At 54.9% G+C, this 19,526-nt stretch overlaps 7 protein-coding genes across 7 annotated transcripts; 5 read left to right on the forward strand and 2 right to left on the reverse strand.

Moving 5' to 3' along the window:
* Nucleotides 1–1,047: 1,047 nt before the first annotated feature.
* Nucleotides 1,048–1,835, forward strand: W97_02087 (uncharacterized protein; the record flags this gene model as incomplete). Its single annotated transcript, XM_007779989.1, has 3 exons — nt 1,048–1,283; nt 1,339–1,371; nt 1,436–1,835. The coding sequence occupies 3 exons, from the start codon at nt 1,048–1,050 to the stop codon at nt 1,833–1,835; spliced, it is 669 nt and encodes a 222-aa protein (XP_007778179.1).
* Nucleotides 1,836–2,835: 1,000 nt separating this feature from the next.
* Nucleotides 2,836–5,735, forward strand: W97_02088 (ribonucleoside-diphosphate reductase large chain; the record flags this gene model as incomplete). Its single annotated transcript, XM_007779990.1, has 4 exons — nt 2,836–2,854; nt 2,912–3,069; nt 3,128–4,068; nt 4,121–5,735. The coding sequence occupies 4 exons, from the start codon at nt 2,836–2,838 to the stop codon at nt 5,733–5,735; spliced, it is 2,733 nt and encodes a 910-aa protein (XP_007778180.1).
* A 452-nt stretch (nt 5,736–6,187) lies between these two features.
* On the reverse strand, nt 6,188–6,844 carry W97_02089 (uncharacterized protein; the record flags this gene model as incomplete). The annotated part of the gene is made up of 1 exon (XM_007779991.1): nt 6,188–6,844. The coding sequence occupies one exon, from the start codon at nt 6,842–6,844 to the stop codon at nt 6,188–6,190; it is 657 nt and encodes a 218-aa protein (XP_007778181.1).
* Nucleotides 6,845–7,977: 1,133 nt separating this feature from the next.
* On the forward strand, nt 7,978–10,020 carry W97_02090 (uncharacterized protein; the record flags this gene model as incomplete). Its single annotated transcript, XM_007779992.1, has 1 exon — nt 7,978–10,020. The coding sequence occupies one exon, from the start codon at nt 7,978–7,980 to the stop codon at nt 10,018–10,020; it is 2,043 nt and encodes a 680-aa protein (XP_007778182.1).
* Nucleotides 10,021–10,983: 963 nt separating this feature from the next.
* W97_02091 (uncharacterized protein) lies at nt 10,984–12,082 on the reverse strand (the record flags this gene model as incomplete). The annotated part of the gene is made up of 3 exons (XM_007779993.1): nt 10,984–11,764; nt 11,816–11,941; nt 12,015–12,082. The coding sequence occupies 3 exons, from the start codon at nt 12,080–12,082 to the stop codon at nt 10,984–10,986; spliced, it is 975 nt and encodes a 324-aa protein (XP_007778183.1).
* Nucleotides 12,083–12,906: 824 nt separating this feature from the next.
* Nucleotides 12,907–15,492, forward strand: W97_02092 (uncharacterized protein; the record flags this gene model as incomplete). Its single annotated transcript, XM_007779994.1, has 3 exons — nt 12,907–13,664; nt 13,713–13,856; nt 13,908–15,492. The coding sequence occupies 3 exons, from the start codon at nt 12,907–12,909 to the stop codon at nt 15,490–15,492; spliced, it is 2,487 nt and encodes an 828-aa protein (XP_007778184.1).
* Nucleotides 15,493–16,650: 1,158 nt separating this feature from the next.
* On the forward strand, nt 16,651–17,901 carry W97_02093 (uncharacterized protein; the record flags this gene model as incomplete). The annotated part of the gene is made up of 6 exons (XM_007779995.1): nt 16,651–16,735; nt 16,799–17,017; nt 17,079–17,270; nt 17,362–17,507; nt 17,572–17,692; nt 17,774–17,901. 6 exons carry the CDS (start codon nt 16,651–16,653, stop codon nt 17,899–17,901), a joined length of 891 nt encoding a protein of 296 aa, XP_007778185.1.
* Between the last annotated feature and the right edge of the window lie 1,625 nt (nt 17,902–19,526).

Below are 19,526 nucleotides of genomic sequence, written 5' to 3' on the forward strand. Positions count from 1 at the left end.
GCAGTCAAAAACATCAAGGTCGGCCAAGCGAGGAGTGAGCAAGGGATGAAGAGGAGACTCAAGACTCTGACAAGGAAAATCATGCGACGGCGTCGACAAGAGAAGCAAGAAAGAGATGCGGGAATATTACCGTGGTAAATTCACGGAGTTTAGCTTCATTTGATGACGCTTTGTTGCGGTGATTGTTAGTAGCTGACTCCAGATGCTCTACTTACCTGGCTCTACCTGGGCGCCTTCTATCACCAAAGATGAAACGCAACCTAGAAACGGAAGGTGAGAAACATGGCAGGTCTACACGTATGCAATGAATAGTAGACGAGATGGTGAGCCGTATGGCAACAGTCCTCTGCTGGAGCGCGCATCGTTCAACCACCTCTAGGAACTGGCCATTTTCCTCGTTCGAACCCACCAGCTACTTGGACATGAACACACCTTTACTGCAGACCCGCTCCTCCGGGGTTTGAGTCTGACGCGAGAGTAAAAGCCTGTCGTGCGTCTCGTACTAATAGCAAACAGGACTTCGGTAATCTTAGGTGATACCCAGCTTCATTATAAGGAAAGTGGAGGTTAATTTTGACTGCTCAGAATGCGGCCAATGAGCAAAACGGACGTATCTGTCCGAGAAAGTCGTCCCGAGATCGGTGGTATGTGATCTGAACTTGCGTTGACGTCTGGCGTTGACGTCTGGCGTTGTATGTACCTAATTTGGTTGTGTGAGGGCCTGAGGGTGTCACGTCGTGGCCAAAAATACCCCGACTCCAACCATGAACATCACCCTTCGACACGGGTTTGAAGTTTTTCTGGATCAATGCCAGCTCATATGTGTACTTGATTAGTATAAGAAACACACTTTGAGATCTGCACTCTACTATGCAGACTATTTTTCAATATGTTTACCCTGTGGTAACGGGTTGATCTTCAATGCTCACAAGCCTGGAGTCGGCGTTATTTTGGCCACGACGTGGGTGTCGACGCAAACCGCCTCGGCAAACTTTCCCTACCAAATCCGCATCATTCATCACCTTCAGATTTCACACTCTAAAAGTCATGGAGAACGATGATGATACCAACTACAAGTTCGGCGTTAGCGAAGACCTTGTACAATCTCCTGCTCATAAAACTGCTGGCGCCTCCTCAATCGACTTCGATGGCCTACTTTCTACGCCACTGAAGTTGCAAGAAGATCTGGCTGAAGGATGTGGAGGCCAGCTTTGGCCCGCGGGCATGGTGCTCTCAAAATATCTACTTCGAAATCACAGGAATACGATGAAGGGCCGAACAATGTTTGTACGCTCCATAAGAATCACGCCCAAATAGGATTGAGCTAATAGACAGCAGCGTTGAGCTTGGCGCCGGAGGCGGTCTTGTCGGGTACTGGGTTACTATGCCCGCAGATACGCTGAAATTTGCTAACATAGAGTTTCGGAGGGCGTAGGCTCGCTGTGGCACTCGGCTGTAATGTTGACAAGAACCTGCTTATCACGGACCAAAAGCCTATGTTCGCGCTCATGCAGCAGAACATCACTCTAAATAACCTCCAAGGCCGCGTCGAAGCAGATATCTATGACTGGGGAGAAGCTCCGCCTCCGAGCGTACCGACACATCCAGACATCATCCTAGCCGCAGACTGTGTGTATTTCGAGCCTGCGTTTCCACTGTTACAAAGAACGCTCCAAGACCTCATTGGTGAAAGATCGGTGTGCTTCTTCTGCTTCAAGAAGCGAAGAAGAGCGGATATGAATTTTGTGAAGGCGATCAAGAAGATGTTCACTGTCGAGGAGGTCAGCGATGATCCGGAGAAGGAGGTCTATGCACGAGAAAACATCTTCTTGTGAGTGGAGTTCGCTTTATACGGACGCTGTGTTAACACCGGCGCAGGTATAAGATTACGAAAAAGGGCTGAATGAGGACATTGTCGTCGCGGAAGCAGCAGGCCGATGCTAGTCGATTCGAGGCGCTCGCATCGCCATTTGCAGGCATCTCACCACTTTCTCTTGGCCGTTGAAGGGACGTTTGTGATGCACATGAGGCAACTCTGCTCGAGTCACCGAGTGTAGGCGTGATGTCGGCCTGGGGTTGGAGGTGGCTCATATTTCACAAGTAGCGGGCCATCTCGCGTTCAGTCGACAACCTTTACTTGTCTTCAATCGAGGAAGTTTGAGTGCTGGAGGATAGAAGAAGGCAGTAAATCGGTTGTAGCAGCAAGGCGGTTGGTAAATCTTACTAGTAATGCCTGGTTCTGGCGCTACCCATCACTCTTGGGATAACATCAGGGAGCGAGCAATCACCGCCTGTAAAGAATCACGTACTTCTTTGATTTATCTGACACTCTTTTGATTACAGCGAGATCAAGGCGCCTACCTAGGTAGGCCTCATCACGGGAGCTACAATGAAGTTGTAAAGCCGATGGTGACTTATGAACTAGCTTTGAATATTAATGACTCTCATCGCAAGGCCGTGATAGCACTACTGATTCATTCGAAACCTCATAGAATTATCATGTTCAAACCGATTGATACGTTCGAGATGCCAAATCGGCAATCTTCTTGAAGTGGTTGCAGTGGACAGGGGGTTGATAAATAACGCGTGGCGGGTCCTTGAGGCTTCTCATCGGGTATTGTCACGCCACATGCATTTCCACCCTAAAGCTTTCAAGACGCGCCCCGCGAACGCGTCAGGTCTTTCGCGCGTGCCACTTTAAAGCAATAACAACCGAACGCCGTCACCTCTGCAACCTCTTCTCCGTTCGACGACTCTGCACCCAAACTTACACCACCACTCCATCTTTCTCTAAATCAAATCCTTTTCCTCGACCGAAGACTCCCTCTATACACCATGTTTGTCTACAAGCGCAGTACGTCCGAACCTTATAGGCTCTTTGTGATCATGGTGCTAACCCTATCATCTGTAGATGGGCGCACTGAACGCGTCCAGTTCGACAAAATCACAGCCCGTGTCTCCAGACTGTGCTACGGTCTAGACCCGGAGCATGTCGATGCCGCCGCAATTACGCAGAAAGTCATCTCTGGCGTGTATCAGGGCGTAACAACAGTCGAGCTTGACAACCTGGTGAGTACCTGTCATGCGTCGTTGAGTGCCGCATAGTGGGCTAATGTCTTCGAACCAGGCCGCCGAAACAGCAGCTTACATGACCGTCACACATCCCGACTATGCCATTTTGGCGGCACGCATCGCCGTCTCGAATCTCCACAAACAGACAAAGAAGCAGTTCTCAGCTGTAATATCTGACCTTTACCACTACATCAATCCGAAGAATAAGAAGCTGTCTCCAATGATATCGAAGGAGACCTACGATACCGTCATGAAGCACCAAGAGGAGTTGAACTCGGCAATCGTTTACGATCGAGACTTTCAGTATCAATATTTCGGCTTCAAGACCCTAGAGCGGTCTTACCTTCTCCGGATAGACGGCAAGGTTGCCGAACGTCCTCAACACATGATCATGCGGGTGGCTGTTGGCATACATGGCGAGGATATTGAGAGTGCCATTGAGACATATAACTATATGTCGAATAAGTACTTCACCCACGCCTCACCGACACTGTTCAACGCAGGAACTCCCTCGCCACAGCTGGCGTCATGCTTTCTTATCGACATGAAGGAAGACAGCATTGAGGGCATCTACGATACGCTCAAGACATGTGCCATGATTTCGAAGACTGCTGGCGGTATCGGCTTGAATGTCCACCGTATCCGGGCCACAGGATCGTACATTGGCGGTACGAACGGTACCTCCAATGGTCTCGTCCCAATGCTTCGGGTGTACAACAATACCGCACGATACGTCGATCAGGGTGGAAACAAGCGACCGGGGGCTTTCGCTATCTACCTTGAACCGTGGCATGCGGATGTGTTCGCCTTCCTTGACTTGAGGAAGAACCACGGAAAGGAGGAGGTTCGTGCTCGCGACCTATTCTACGCCCTGTGGATACCCGACCTCTTCATGAAGCGCGTCGAGCAGAACGGCAACTGGACTCTCTTCTGTCCGAATGAGGCTCCAGGTCTGGCGGATGTCTACGGCGACGAGTTTGAAGAGCTCTATGCGAAGTAGGTTGGTCGTATCTTTCTACATTGTACTGTTCTAATATCAGTTTTGCAGATATGAAGCAGAAGGCCGTGGTCGCGAGACTGTTCGTGCCCAAAAGCTCTGGTACGCCATTTTAGAGGCGCAAACAGAGACCGGCAACCCTTTCATGCTCTACAAGGACGCATGCAATCGCAAGAGCAACCAGAAGAATCTTGGCACCATCCGGAGCTCCAATCTTTGCTGCGAGATTGTTGAGTATACTGCACCTGACGAGGTCGCCGTCTGCAATCTTGCATCGATCGCTCTTCCGACCTTCGTTGACATCAACGAGGGAGAATTCAACTTCGAAAAACTGCACGAAGTTACTCAGGTCGTTGTCCGCAACCTCAACAAGACTATCGAAGTCAATCATTACCCAGTCGAAGAGGCCAGGCGTAGCAACTTCCGGCATCGTCCCATCGGTGTTGGTGTTCAAGGTCTGGCTGACGCCTTCCTTGCACTTCGTCTTCCGTTCGACTCCCCTGAGGCCAAGCAGCTGAATATCCAGATATTCGAAACTATCTACCATGCCGCTTTGACTGCTTCCTGCCAGATTGCAAAGAACCTCGGTCCGTATTCGACCTACGAGGGTTCGCCGATTTCGAAAGGGGAACTGCAATACGATATGTGGGGTGTGAAGCCTACCGACCTCTGGGACTGGGCTTCTCTCAAGGAGCAGATCGCCGAGCACGGCGTCCGCAACAGCTTGCTCGTGGCTCCCATGCCTACAGCCAGCACCTCTCAAATCCTCGGCTTCAACGAGTGCTTTGAGCCATACACCTCGAACATCTACTCCCGCCGTGTACTTGCTGGCGAGTTCCAAGTCGTCAACCCCTGGCTCCTCAAGGATCTCGTGGACATGGGTCTCTGGTCAGACAACATGAAGAACCGCATCATCGCGGACGGCGGCTCCATCCAGCGCATTCCCAACATCCCAGACGACATCAAAGCGCTCTACAAGACCGTCTGGGAAATCAGCCAGCGGACTATTGTCCAAATGGCTGCCGACCGCGGCGCGTTCATCGACCAGTCTCAATCTCTGAACATCCACATGAAGGAGCCAACGATGGGCAAGATTACCAGCATGCACTTCGCGGGATGGAAACTAGGTCTCAAGACCGGCATGTACTATCTCCGTACGATGGCCGCCTCTGCTCCCATCCAGTTCACGGTCGACCAGGAGGCTCTCAAGGTGGCCGACACCAACGTCGCACGCGCTCTTGGCGCAAAGAAGCGGCCGATCGCTCCAGCGGGCTATGGTTCGACACCATCCGCCGTGCCCAGGCCCATGTACATGCAAAAGACGCCGCCGACGACGACGCCAAACGGTGTGCCTACCCCTTCGTCCACCCCACCACCTCAGGTCTCGGAGAACAAGCGCGTATCCATTTCGCCTAAGAAGGATGCCATTTCAGCGCCGGCGTTCAAGGCAGATATCCCGGAGGGCGAGAGCCCGAAAGTGCTTGCGGCTGAGCCGGACGAGATCGCGCCGAAGGAAGAGGAGCTGCCTGAGGCGGCTGTTGATGCCAAGAAGCAGAAGGAGGATCTGGATGAGGAGAGTAAGGGAAGGGAGGGTGATATCTATGCAGATGCGGTGCTGCAGTGCAGTATTGAGAACAAGGAGGCTTGTATTATGTGCAGTGGTTAGATGGCCTGGTGAGGTATAGATGGTTTTGGGTAGTATGATGCTTCAAGGATTAAGGCGTTCATGGTTGCGAGCTGGATTGTAACAGGTTGTGCGTGTTTCTGGTTTGTTCGTGCCACATCTGTATTACGGCGCTCTGGTTGTAACAATCCGTAAGCAACAATTCGACTTATCGATCAAAAACGCTTGTACACTTCAGACGCTTTTCGAGACAAGTCTCGATGTTAGACTGCAGGGCTTCGGTCATCTCAATATATGATCAGCAACGTATGGTAGAGTAGATGTCCTTGAAAGCTTAACGGTTGCTGATGTCCTCATAGCTACCGTTCTTCTTTCCTCCTGTAGCCGGCGATGTAAAATCATGCATAACTGCTTGGTAAACCCTCAACTCCAAAAGCGCCAACACGATGCACCCGCTAACCCACACAAGAGCCTCACAAACCCACTCTTCCGTCTCAGCTATCCCCAATCTCCTCAATCTCCTCCCGTTCTCTCCGTTCCTCCTCCTCGTCTTCCGCCTCTCTGACCCTCATTGCCTCCACCAACGTACTCCCCTCCATCCCCACCTCCTCTCCCTCCCCTTCTTCATCTTCTTGTATCCCCTCCACCCTCTTCCTCTCCTTCGCCACCACCCTCTGCGCCTCAATCCTCTCCCTCACCAACCTCGCAATCGCATTATCAGTCCTCACATTCAGCACCTCGAGCCTCCTATTCAGATCCCTCTTAAGGTCCCAATTCGGCTTCTTCGGCTGAATCGCGAAAAGATCTATGGGTCTATCCTCCCTTTCCGCAGCTTCCTGCGCCGCTTTCGTCTGCGCCGCAAGCTCGGCGGCGGCGGCTTCGAGTGTCGGTTGGTCGGCTGAGGGCGCGGCTTCGAAGCCGAGTTTTGGGCCGCGGGTCGAGGGGTCGTAGTTCCGACCGGAGAGGTAGGTGATTGTTGCGTCGGGGGCGGAGGCGGCGGTCGAGTTGGGGGGAGGTGAGACGCGTGCGGCGGCGTCTTCGGAGGCTTCGAGCTCTACGTCGGGGGCTTTGCGCTTGAGGGATTTAAGGGCTGCGAGGCGCGCTTTGCGGTCCTGGGTCGCGGCTGTGAGGGAGGCGTGGGTGGATGACATGGTGGTGAGGTGGTGGCAAGATTATGGTTGACCGGTAAAGTAGGTGTGGAGTGGTTGCGATCTGATGCCGGGAGAGGTGAGGGCGGAGGTAGGGTATGCGCCGGGTGAGCTCAGAGGCGCAAGAATTGACTTGATGCCCTCTTGTAGATAGTTTAAGAGCGTGAGATCGAGTATTCGTGCTGGGTGGTATTCCTTTCGGCGGATTCGCTGGATAGTGGGTTATGGGTAGGTAGATTGTGGTGGTGGTGAGGTTGGCATCGCGGCTCTGACTGGAGTTCGCGATCCCCGGTCAACTTTTCTTGCGGAGCTCCAGCGCTCCACCCCCGAGCTTCATCCAACCAACAATGGACCGATGAGAATCGCAAGCACAACTACTCATGCCCGGCAGGAAGTTTGTCAATGCCGGATGTCTCAACTGCGCCGAACTGCCCATCCTGCCATTCCTTGCGCCGAGAGTCTTCGCGCAATGGCCGGTCTCGAAAGGTGCTCGGTGGATTCATGCTGGCGGGTCAGGAGGGATGGAAAGAGGAGGGTTACAGCGTGACCATTGCTCTCGACCTCGCAGAGCTTGCCGCGCAGCAGAAGAGAAGGACGCCCGATCAGACCGAACAAAAGATGCAAATGGAAAAGCTTCTACAGGGAGGAGACCTAGTCAGGCCCGGTCAAGCTCAGCCGCCTATACGACATCGAACCCCAACACGGTCTCGTCTTGTACGCTGCAGGCGTCAGCAGTGCAACAGGATCGGGTGACAGCGCGTCCTTTTGCACGCGCATCCCCAATATCACACCCTCAATACTCCCAAATCTCGACTTTTATACGAATGAACTTCTGCAGAAGCTATACTACGGCTTCCAGCGCCACCAATTCGGCCATGTCTGCAGACACCTCGGTTGGGGAAGACGCGAATGACAGCAGAGATATAAGCCAAGAATCCCCTGACAGTTCACCGAAGCAGCGGGAGCGGACTCTTGTTACCTGGGTGCCTTCAATCCATGTGCGTTCATCATTGGCATGCGTGCGCGCCCAGCTGCGCCTAAAGCATCCGCACAGAAGCCGCGGTCCGAAAACGGGACGAACGTTACCACCAACGGAATCTCGCGAGCAAAGGCAATGGCGAAGCAGATTCAAACCAATGTACTACCCAGAAGTCCGGCGAGAACGGCGAATAAGGCAGGCCCTGCAGTCGGCACCTAAAGAGGAGTGTGACCCGCAGGCTGTGCAGTCAGATCGTGTACTGGAGATATACGAGCGCAATCCAGATTTTGCGCGGATGCACTCATTGCCCCGTGACTTTGATGATGTCTGGACAGCGGGGCTGGCACAAGTGCGCAGTGTGCTTCCTAATCGAATTATAGGCGATCATGGGGCGATTCCGATTTCAAGAATCAGCGGAGATGTCGACATCAACGATCTGAAGAAGAGATTTGCCAACCCGGCCGCGGGTGAAGAGACTCTGCGCTATACATGGCTTCGTCTTCAGCCCAAAACACGTCTTTCTGTATGGCCGCGTCTCATACCGTGGATACTGCGCAACTGTGCTGCCGAAACTGCTTGCAGAGTGCTTATGGCAACCCATCAAGAGCCGCGCCCTCCGATCTACGCTATGGCGGACGCATTGGAATTTGTAGCTAAGCAGTACAATGAGCTCAAGGATGAACGCACTGAGGAAGGCTTAGATGCGTTGCTCAGCGCTTTTCACGAGCTCCTCGAAGGGGTGCGCGAGTTCCGCTTAACTGTGTCACAAAATCTCATCACCCGCCTGCTGTTCGTCTGCTCCGCTGAGCAAGCCATAAAGCTGCATGAAGCTTTGCTAGAAAAGGAAGTCGTTCTCAACTGGCAAAACTGCCTGCGATTCGCAGTGTCATTCGGAAAGCGCGGAGACTATTTGCGTGGGCTAGACATGCTTCAGCAAGCCATAGACGTTGGAGCAGACGTGAACTGTGGTCCATTCCTGGAGACCTGCACCACCATCCTTCGATTCAGTATAAAACAAGAAAACGGCTATCAGGCAAACACGCAAATCGTTTCCCGCTTTCTCGAAATGGGAGTCAAGCTCTCTATCCACCATTATTCCAGCCTCATGTTCAACGCCGTCGAAGCGGGCGATTTCTCAACGGTGCTCCGCATCTTCGACCTCCTCCAAGAAAACAACGTCGAGCCGAACTCGTTCATTTACTGGGCACTCCTGAAAGGCTGCATGGCGCAGTCCAACTCCGAGGCTGCTAGCAGGGTCCTCCGGTCCTGCAGCCACAAGATCAGGGACTTCAAAAACCCATATCTCACCACCAACCTCCTGTACTGCTTCTATCTCCAGCTCGTCGAGCGCTCCACCCCAAACCTCTTCGCCACCCTCGTCGACATCTACCGCTCGCTCTTCTCCGGCGGGCCCCTCGTAGACCTCGGCCTCCTCTCCGCCCACTACTTTGCCGCGCCCTCACCCCACAACTCCGCCACCATCCCTACTACTACCCCGGCCCTGGGCCTCATGATCCTCGCCTCCCTCCGCCACGCCGAAAAGCCCTCCCCGCAAGCCACATACCGCCTGTACGTCTCCTACCGGCGCCTCGTCAAAGCGGGCCACGCGGCCATCGCCCCGCTGGCTGAAACAGACCACACATCCAACGCGTTCTTGATGGCGTTCGCCCGGAGCGCCGAATCGCTGTCCTGTTGCCCGCAGGTCATAAAGGACATGACCATCGCCCTGCCGCCCGCTGCTATCCACGTCGCGGAGCAGAGGCCGATTCGTCAGGCGACGCCGACAACGCAGACATGGACGATTCTGCTGAACGGGTTTATGCGGCATCGGCAGACGCAGGCGGCGGAGAAGGTGCTACAGCTCATGCGGAAGCGCGGGGCGGAGCTGAATGTTGTTACGTGGAATAGTCTTGTGGCAGGGTATGCGGGGGCGCAAGATGTGGAGGGCGCGGTGGGGGCGCTGAAGAGGATGGAGGGGGAGGGGGTGCAGATGGATGGGTATACGGTTGCGGCGTTGGGACATTTGAGGGACAGGGGGAGGGTGGCGAAGGCGCTTGGGGTAGAGGGTAGAGGGGAGGACGCAGTTGGTGATGTAGGCGCAGTTACGCGGGTGAAGAGTGGAGCTGCGGAGGGGGAAGCCGTGGAGCACGAGACAAGCGAGTTTGAGCATGAGGCTTACCTTGCGCCGGCGGCCGGATGATGAGTGAGCGAGAAGTGTAGACGGAGCGTCGCGGCGGCATGCATGCGCAGCACACTATGCTATGTGCTCTATCAGGTCCCTGCAGTAAGGTCCTCTGAGGTAGTTATCAGCTACGTTTTCCTTCTCGAGCCGGAGAGTCGTCCTCGCGCGCAAGAACATGGTTCAAAATCAAACAGCCACAATCATCCCCAGTCAAGCAATCTGTAGTCTCCTTTCTGAAGCAGCCTGCAATATCAGAGCTTCCACAACTCACAACACCCTGCGTATTTCACGAACCGTCATTCACTCCATCGGTACCATAATGCGGTGGGAAAGTTACTCCTGCTTCGCCGGCGACGAAACCTCAAAGTAAGCACACTTCCAGCGTTTTGCTACTACACAAGTCACAAAGCTCGGTTTTATCTCCGCCCAGTACGTAATGACTGTGGCTCGAGCTTTGCTTTACAGTAGTTCAGAGGCGTTGGTTCGCTTCTCACTTGCCCCATTCTGCTAACATTTAGGTACGGAAAAGTACTAGCCTCTAGGTACGGCAAAAAATCCCCTAGACAACGGAGATTTTCTCAGAAATGAGTTTTTGCTGTTTTGGTTGCCTGTTAGGCTTGAGCGGCAAAGCTCTTCAGGCTGTTGGCAAATGATGTCAGCATAGTGCAGTTTAGAACTTCTTTTTATAGAAGGGTTAAGTGTGGGTTTGCAATGCGATTCCTACGTGGCAGCGGTGCAGTTTTAGCGGTCTCTTTAGGTTGCATGAGAGTCTGCATTAAGTAGCTGCATACACAGAGTTCATCAGTTTATATAGCTAAATGATAGTCCAAAGCCTATGCAACGCTGCGATATGGGTATCTTTTCTGGGGGAAAAAAAAAGGAACAACCTTCCCTCAAAAGATACAAATGCGCTTGGGTAGTAATGACTATTTCGCATTTGAGCCTCATTTCTTGAGATATGAAAGCGAGCTTCAGGCGCTATCATCTCCAAGGCGGAGCTCCTCCCCCTCCTCCCGTGCCCATTGCTTGCGTCAAAGCCAAGCGCTTGCTGTAAGGACTCAAGCTCCGCTCCCTTCGCACGTGGGGAGGTGGACGACCGGCGTAGGCACTATTGCTAGCGCCGTTCAATGGCGGCCTGTCATCGAATCCACCCAGCCGATTACTGCGCCCATCGCCCTGCTGACTCGATCCATTCCTGGCCGGACTGCGGGACCGTGGTCTTCTCCGCGGTGGACTTCTCCGCGGTGGACTCCTCCGCGGAGCTGAGTCGCGCCGGCCTGAATAAGGCGACGGAGAACGCAGTCGCCGGTTCAGAGGGCTCCTGTTCTCCTCGCGACTTCGTGTGGGTTTCCGCCGGTCAGAAGACCTGCTAATTTGTCGGCCGCGGCCGTCGGGACTGAACGAGCTTAGTCTGCGCCTGGTGTTACGGTCGGGCTCCCTGCCTCTCTGCCGGTTCTTGTGGTCGGAGTCCGGCGATGACGAGTATGAGCGCCTCCGCCTCTTGCGGTCAGGGCTACGGCTACGGTGCGGGGGCCCCTCGCGTGGTGGGATGCTAGCTTGGATGCGGTCGCGGGGTGGTGCGCGCTTTGGGGAAGGTGAGCGGGAGAGGTTTGTTGAGATGGTGGAGACGGTGGAGGAGGAGTATGATGAGACGGATCGGGTGCGCTTGCGAGGAGGGGCGGTCGTGTCATCGCCGTCAGGTGCGCGCTTACGGCCACGCTCTTCGGCGTTCTTGGCTAGAAGCTGGTCCGCTACGCCTTTCCTGCGGCATATCAGATATGGTCTGGTATTTGCTGGGTTCGAAATTGCTCACTTCTGGAGAAGGTCGTTAGGGACGTCGCTCGTCAGCTTAGGGACAAGCTTTGGGTTGAACAGCTGTTGTGTCCGCGAGGGCCGCGAGGCGTAAGGTCGCTCCTGCGCGGAAGCTTTGCATTCGTAGCTGTAGTGCCGTAGAGAATAGTTAGTATGGCTCAGTTGAAGAAAACCAGGGTTACATATCTCGCTGCAGGCACTTCTGACAGAGTGTGGTGGGCGTCGCTAGGGATCGTCCCCTATATGGCGGGCGATACGGAGCGGCCATGAAGGGCTGTATACAACTGCATGGGGGGGGGGTTCTGTCAGGATGGATGTCGACGGCGTTTTGCGGCTGAACCTACTGTACTCTACTGTAAGCACCGACGGCCAAGCCGGGGCGGATTAAGCCTCACCGAGCACACGGGCTTTCCTCAGTCAGCACGAGAGCCTGAGCATTCTGCAACTGTCACCGGTAAGAGACACCGACACCAACACCGACCCCTCCCTGGACGCGGTTTGCTACCGGATATCCAGTCGCCTCGACGAGTCAAGATCCTCACTTCCAGCGTGAGCGCGCGAGTTCGGAAATCCAGGAGAGCACCTGTGGGTCCACCACGCGCAGCGAACGCAGTTGGCCGTTCACCGGTACCTACGAACTCACCTTTTCACCCTTCGCCTGCGCGTAACATACTTGGCCAACCTTCTCATGTCGCGGGTCCACCATGTCCAGCCCACTGCTCCCGGCGCTTACCGTTTTCCTTGAGCAACCCGTTTCTTGACTTTACCTGTCTTCCGTACAACACATCCACATCTTTCGGGGAACCGGCTGTTTGGCGCTTTTCGGACGGGACGCCTGCGACCTCAGTTCACGCATCTTCAACGATTACCGGGAAGGAGCACGTCAGCGCGGTCGCAATGGCGTCCATACCCGTAGAGCCTACGGCATTGAAGCCGTCTTTCGCAAAAGTACATCTCCCATGCTCAGAAGCGGCCGCACGGCAGTCCTCTCGGTGCTCTCGCTAACAGCCGCAGGTTGCTGCCTCTGCCCTCAGATCACAAGTTCGAAAGGACCTTGCTATGCCACCAAAACTTCCGTCGAAAACGACAGAGATGTCGTTGATGTCCCATAATAATTCGACCGTAGTGGTCACTAGCCACCCACGCATACGCGGAGAAGGTAGCGCCGGTGACAATGCAGGTGCTGAGCCTACTGGTGAAGAGGTGCGCCAGATTGGGCGCGCTGGTCAGGTCACTCCGCAGGTCCTTCTTCGCGACCCGCGGCGGCAGGAGCGGCCCCTAGACGGTACGCATCCGCTCGCTGGTCTTCCCAAGTCTATCACGGACGACAACACTACACAGGTGTCGTCGTCAAGTGGCTCTGGCAAGCCGCCGAGCCTGGACGGCAAAAGCGTGACTTCGGCCACGACGTTCGCATTGGACGAGAAAGAGTCTCTCCGCCCGGATGACAGTGCTAGTGCGAGGGCTATCGAAGAGGAAGACGTGTTCTCAGCGCCCGGTTCGGTTGTCGCAGGATCAAGAGTTGGATCAGATTGTGGAGTGAAAGCTTTTCGCGATCAGCTGCAAGAGATACCTGTCATGGGTCCCTTCACTCCGCGCCCGGCTGTGGTCAATAGGTTCCAATCGCCTGCGGTTGCCAATGGGGCAGCGGGTTTCGGAACGGCCTCTCCTACCGGCTCTGTCTCTGTCTTTGGACCACGTCTAGCCAACGACAGTCCGCAGATTGTCGTTCCAGAGATCGGACAACCCGCACCAGATGAGAAGCTGCTCGAAGCTCTCGAGTCTCCCAGGGATAGGCTGTTTGTGCTGAAAACAGAGCAGGACATCATTGATTTCGTGAACGACTCAAAGTATGTAGACCGCGTCTATCGTTTCACAATCGCTAACAAATAGCTTAGAAACACTTCTACCGATTTGCCTCAGTGTAACGCTTTCTATAGAATGTTGACCCACCGATTGGCCGACTACTATGACCTCGGTCACGTGCTAGATGATTCTCTCAGCGCTGTGCGGATCTTCAAGCAAACGACGATAGCCAGACTGTAGGTTCATATCGTTGCGAGACACGACCATTCGACAACTGACTTCCGTAGGCCCCCTCCGTTGTCTGGTATATCGAATCCGCCCACTGGTGCAAACACCCCCCCTAACCTCCAGCCAGCACGCAAGATTATGCGTCGAGGAGATGGAGGAAAGAATGCTTCCGGCGTCAATACATCTACCAATTCCGAAGGAGCGTCAAAGGCCACATCCGAGGCGGAAGGTAGTGACGGTGGCGAGGGTGAGGGCAAGAGCAAGGCTGCGCTCACCCGTCAAGAGCGGGAAGCCAAGTATAACGAGGCTAGACTGCGCATCTTCGGCAACGTGGAGGAAACGAAGGCGGATGGAGAGATTGCTGCAGAAGAGAAGGACAGAGATAAAGATGCGTCACGCTCAAGCTCCGCTTCTGGCAAGAAGAAGGGCAAGAAGCAGCGTGGCAACAACGATGACGGTTTTGAAGCCCGATCACAGTTCGTTTCGTACTACGGTCCCTCCCAAGCTGCTGCCGGATATTCCGAAGAGGACATGTACTACGGGACTTATCCCGCCATGATGCCACCAGCTCAGTACCCAGCCATGCCTTCAAATGCGTCGCCGCCGATAGCCTACAACGGTACTTTCCCCTACATGGCCCAGCAGGGTGCTCAGCGACAATACTGCTGGCCACAGAACTACACTGCCGGTACGCCAGTCATTGGTGGCCAGAGCTACTCGCCACCAGCCCAGTATGATCTATCTGCCAGCTTCCAAACTGCGATGCAGTCATTCCAGATGGTGAACACACCCCCTCAAGGATCAGCCAAGATGACAATGCCTTCTCCGCCGCTGGCAAATTACCCTGCCTTTCAACCTCAATCGCAGCCCCTTCAACCATCCTGGGCGCAGCCTCAGTACCAAAACGCTTATCAGCTGCCTCAGATGCAATACCCGCAAATGGGCTACACTGATCCGTCCGGCATGCCCACCAACCAGGGACAACTCCAGCAGCAGCAGCAGCAGCAGCAGCACATGTACGGCCAGTATCCCACCTCTCCCTATCAGAACGGAAAGCCGCCGCGCAATTCCCAGCACCCGCTCCCTGGAAGCTACAATCGTCAGCAGTTCAACCCACAGAGCCAAGCCTTTGTCCCCGGCGGCCGCGCAGGCCCGGCACCAATGCACGGCACGATCCCAATAGGCTCGCCAAGCATGAGTGGCTACTCCAACTTCCCCCTCCAAATGTCTCCCCAACTCCCGCGCCAGAGCCCTGCGACCCCCCAGCTTCCCTCTTTCAGCTCCAACCGTGCCACCCAAAGCACCAACAATGGCAGCGCTCCCAAAGGCACCGCTGGCACCGCTCAGCCGTTCTCGCACCCCCTTCCCCAGCCTCTCGCGCAGAAGTCACCGAAGCCTGCAACGAGTCCTGCAACGACTGGCCAGAGCAGCATAGCCAAATGGGGCACACCCGCCCATCTGCCACCCAAGCCGCCACCGCCCGTGTCAATGCAGCCACCGAAGGGCTTGCCCTACCCGCCGATGAGGATGGGGAACGGGGTGCAGGCTGGCGGGCAAACCGGCACGGGCTTCCCGGCAAATGGTCTCGCGATGGTGAATGCGATGAAAGGGGGTGGTGTCGTGAGTGGCAACGGGTCGAAGTAGCTGGGGTTCTGAGGGAGATGGCGGGTTGGGAGGCAATAGACGGTGCGGTCAATGAGTTCGTTTGCGGTAGTGGTTGAGTTTTATCGGGCTTGGTGTTTGTGGAGATGGGCGGTGCATTGCAGGTTTGGCGACGGGGCTCTGAGCATAGTTTGGGGTTTCAAGGGGGAGTCGGGAAGAACGGCTGGGGTTAGCTTAGGTCAACTGGCAGATAAATCCTGATTCTGATACGCATTTCGACACATGTCCTGTGAGCTGACCGCTTCATCAGCAATGTAGCTGAGCAGCCTGGGCGGTTGGGCTGGGTAATGTTCTAAGATGCTGACAACATATGTTCATTGAGATTCATTCTGGCTGGGCGGCACAAGGGCCGTAGACATGCCCATACATACATACTGCTTGTGGAAGCTGTCACGACTGCAGTGTAAATATTTAACCACCCGCATGCAATTACCGATCTGGCAACAGTTCAACGGCGATCGCTGCTGTGTATGACCGCTGCAACCGCCGAACCAATCAGCGGTAGAGGGGCAATCCCTCCGCAGTCATGATTTCGGGCTGCACCCCACCGTCTCGGGTGCTACAGCAAACGTCAAGCCTCCACAACTCGCCCGTATCACCAACAACCACCACCACCACCAAGCTCGATCCTAAGCTGCACTCCACGTCCGCCGTCCGTCAGAGCTCCCCTGAGCATCACCATTGCCATTGCAATTGACCCACCAGAGGGACGGGCACACCATCTTCCCCCGGAGGACTGCAGACGCCTTCATGGAGCACCTCTGGCTACTGGCCCCGTCGCGATTGCCTTGAGGACGTGCCCCGTCTTCAACAGCTAGCGACCGCCAGTTATGCCCGACCACACCGACGATGCTCGCGCCGCGCAGCAGCCGCGGCTCCCGCCCTCGGCGTCGCTGCTCATGAGCCACCAGAGCAAGCGATGGATGAAGAAGTACAGGACTGAGATTGCGGCGAGCTCGAGCAGCTTGTTGAGCACTTTGGCTGCTGTAAGGGGATTCCTTGTGGGAGCTCAGGGGTGATGTGGAAGAGAGGGCTGACTTAGGGGGTGGCAGTATCCTTTGGACTCTGTAAAGACGCGGATGCAGGCGTGAGTGCTGGACCCCTCTTCTCAGCTACCAATCTAGCAAGGCAGGTGCTCACATGCACATCAGATACAAGTTCAACAACTTTGCGGACTGCGTTCGACACACGTATAGAACAGAGGGCGTTCACGGGTTTTGGCGCGGTGAGCCTTGCTCCTCTCAGAAAGCTGCTGGGTATGACGTCCGCTGATAGCAACCGATAACAGGCGTTTGGTCCCCCCTAGCGAGCATCACACTTGTCCGGACAGTCTCCTTCTCCATCTACCAGAAGGCCAAGTACACGTACGACGGCTGGATACGCAGAGCCACCGGCAGTTCTCCCCTCGTCATCGCGAATACAAAGGATGCGCTGCCCACGCTGGGGACGGTGACGTGTTTCGGTGCTGCGGGCGCAACGGCAGGAGCGGTCATAACGTTTATCGCATGTAAGATGAACAGCTTTTGATAATAGATGAGCGGGTTGAGGTACTGATCGTGTCTGAATAGGTCCCTTCGAATTGACGAAGCTAAGTGCACAGATCGCCGTCCTTATGAACGACCGCAACAGATCGAGTGTAGATGAACCGCTGCGGAAACGGATCCAGAGCTACCAGCAGATGGGCACGATCAAGACGGCGCGGGCTATTGTCAAGCATAGAGGTTTTCGGGGTTTATATTCGGGATTGCAGTTTCATCTATGTGAGTGCTAGCAGAGCTCCATCATTCCAGAAAGATACTGGGTGTAGTAGCGGGTGTTTGCGGAATCAGCACTGACGGCAGCTGAGTACAGTGCGCGATACTATCGGCACAGCGATCTATTTTATGACGTACGAGAGTGCGAAGCAGGTGCTTGCGAACGGGCGCGGCGCTTCTCCGACCTCGCCGCTCGCGGTCGTTATTGCGGGAGGCTTGTGTGGGCTTGTCAGCTGGGCTTGCGTATGTCACTGTGTCTCGGAGGCTGGCCCTCAGGCTCTTCATTCAACGCTGACATTCCCCATAGATATACCCTATCGACTCGGCGAAGAGCATCTACCAGCGCAACTGCCTGACTACACAAATCGACCGCACCGCGAAGCCGAAGAGGCCGCATATCCAGTTCTTCAATCGGCGCATGTATCGAGGTAGGCGTCATGCTCTTGTCCCACGTCATCGCTCTTCTCCATTACCCTCGAATGTAAACTAACGTAGTACTATCGATTCAGGTTTGTGGGTGTCCATGATGCGCTCTTGCGTCGTCAATGCGATCTTCTTCTCAGCGTTCGAGTTTTCGAAGAAGCACATCAACCGGCTAGAGTATGACAAGGAGCTGCTGGAATCTCACGGCAAATGAAAGTATCTGTATTTAAGACGCCGGTTCGCCTGCGGGATATCTGGCCCTGTTTTGGGATTCTTGTATATTCTCATCAAATGAACATAACTTTGTCAACCCTTTCGTACCAAGTCTATGCGCGTCTGTCTCAGTACGTTCTATTGGTAATGAGCAGTTTATGATAGAGAAAATAGCGTTGAGATCTCGCTGCGGCACGGAAGTATCGAACAGGTCATCAAGCATCCTTGACCATCGTTACCGGAAACGCCCAGTTATTAACAGTGTCATACTCAAGCAGAACACGCAACTCTCTAGTTGACAGCTAGCTTGCGTTCGCGGTGGTCCACATTCCCTTGCTATCAGTCGCTTTGGCGGTTCAAATGCACTCAGGTGTGATGGTCAAACACCTCCAAGATCGTTCCCAAAACGGTAACACTAGATTTCTCCGTAGAACACCGCAGTTCAAAAAGTCCACTCAGTCCTGTCTAGAAGGACATTCCACGTCTGCGGCGAAAGCGGACGCTCAGCGCAAGGGATCTGCCCAGCATGAATGCGATGAGGAGCCCCCAGGGTTCGCGGCTGGGTCTTCGGGGCTTGAATGCTGGATCCGTCTCACCTCAAGATAACAGTACCGTGCGTATCCCATCCTTGATTCCAGCTCGCGCGGCTTTCGTGCATCGGCATGCTTTCGACGCAGCCACTTGGTCGAAGAATGCGGTGCCTGCAGATGGCGCTAGTACCTGGCGCTAATAACGGCGGACCTTCTTTATCTGCACCTCAGGAAGTCTTTTGTTTTGGCATGCGCTTGCAGCACTGCTCGGTCCATCCAGGTGTAGGGCATTTATGTGAGCGGGTTGTAGTGCCCGTAACGACCGCTGTCTGAGCAGGAGATGTTCCAGGTTGTGTTCACAGCAGCTGCCGCAGAAGCTTACGAGGCTTGAGGCCCTTCGTGGCACTTGTTAATTCGCCGCGTACTACGAGTATGCAGTCTGCTTGTCACACCGCCGAACTGCACATCCACGAGCATGTCCCGTCTTTCGTCTCACGATGCCCAAAGCGCACTCACAAAGGAAGAGCCGCACAGTCCCGCGCTGACCTCCCATCCGCGTTCCCGCCGCCTCCGAAAGCCACCTCACCTGTTGACCGCCCCTTCCCCCCGACCTCATCGCCAACACCCTGCCGACGCAGCCGCAAATCCAGGGCTTCCAATCATGAAGCCCCCTTCAAACGGGTTCGGAAACTCCCTGAACGCCCGGCTTGGCGCATGCGGAACGCGGCATCCGGTTCTCTCCTGCAGCAGCAGAAATACCGTCCCATGTTGCTGCAGGGCGCGTGCATGAACGGTTGAAGGACACGCGACTGCTCACTTCTTCTTCCGCTCACCGGCGCTGAGGCCAAGATAAGCATGCGCTACGTACCTCCTCCGCGAACCGGATGTCCGAAGGTACATCCGCGTAGGCTGGCAGATGCCGCCAATGTAGTGCACATCGGGCGTCGAGCAGTGAGACCGAAGCTTTATGCCAGGTAGCCAGTGCGCTCTGGCATCGTGGTACCCAGCGGATGGGTACCAGTGCTCGAGCGTTGCCATGGCTACGAGGGCTGGACCCGATCTCGGGCGAGGACAAAGGATAGATAAAATAGCCACG

The sequence above is a fragment of the Coniosporium apollinis genome (genome assembly GCF_000281105.1).
Source record: "Coniosporium apollinis CBS 100218 chromosome Unknown supercont1.7, whole genome shotgun sequence".
Lineage (NCBI taxonomy): Eukaryota > Fungi > Ascomycota > Dothideomycetes > Coniosporium > Coniosporium apollinis.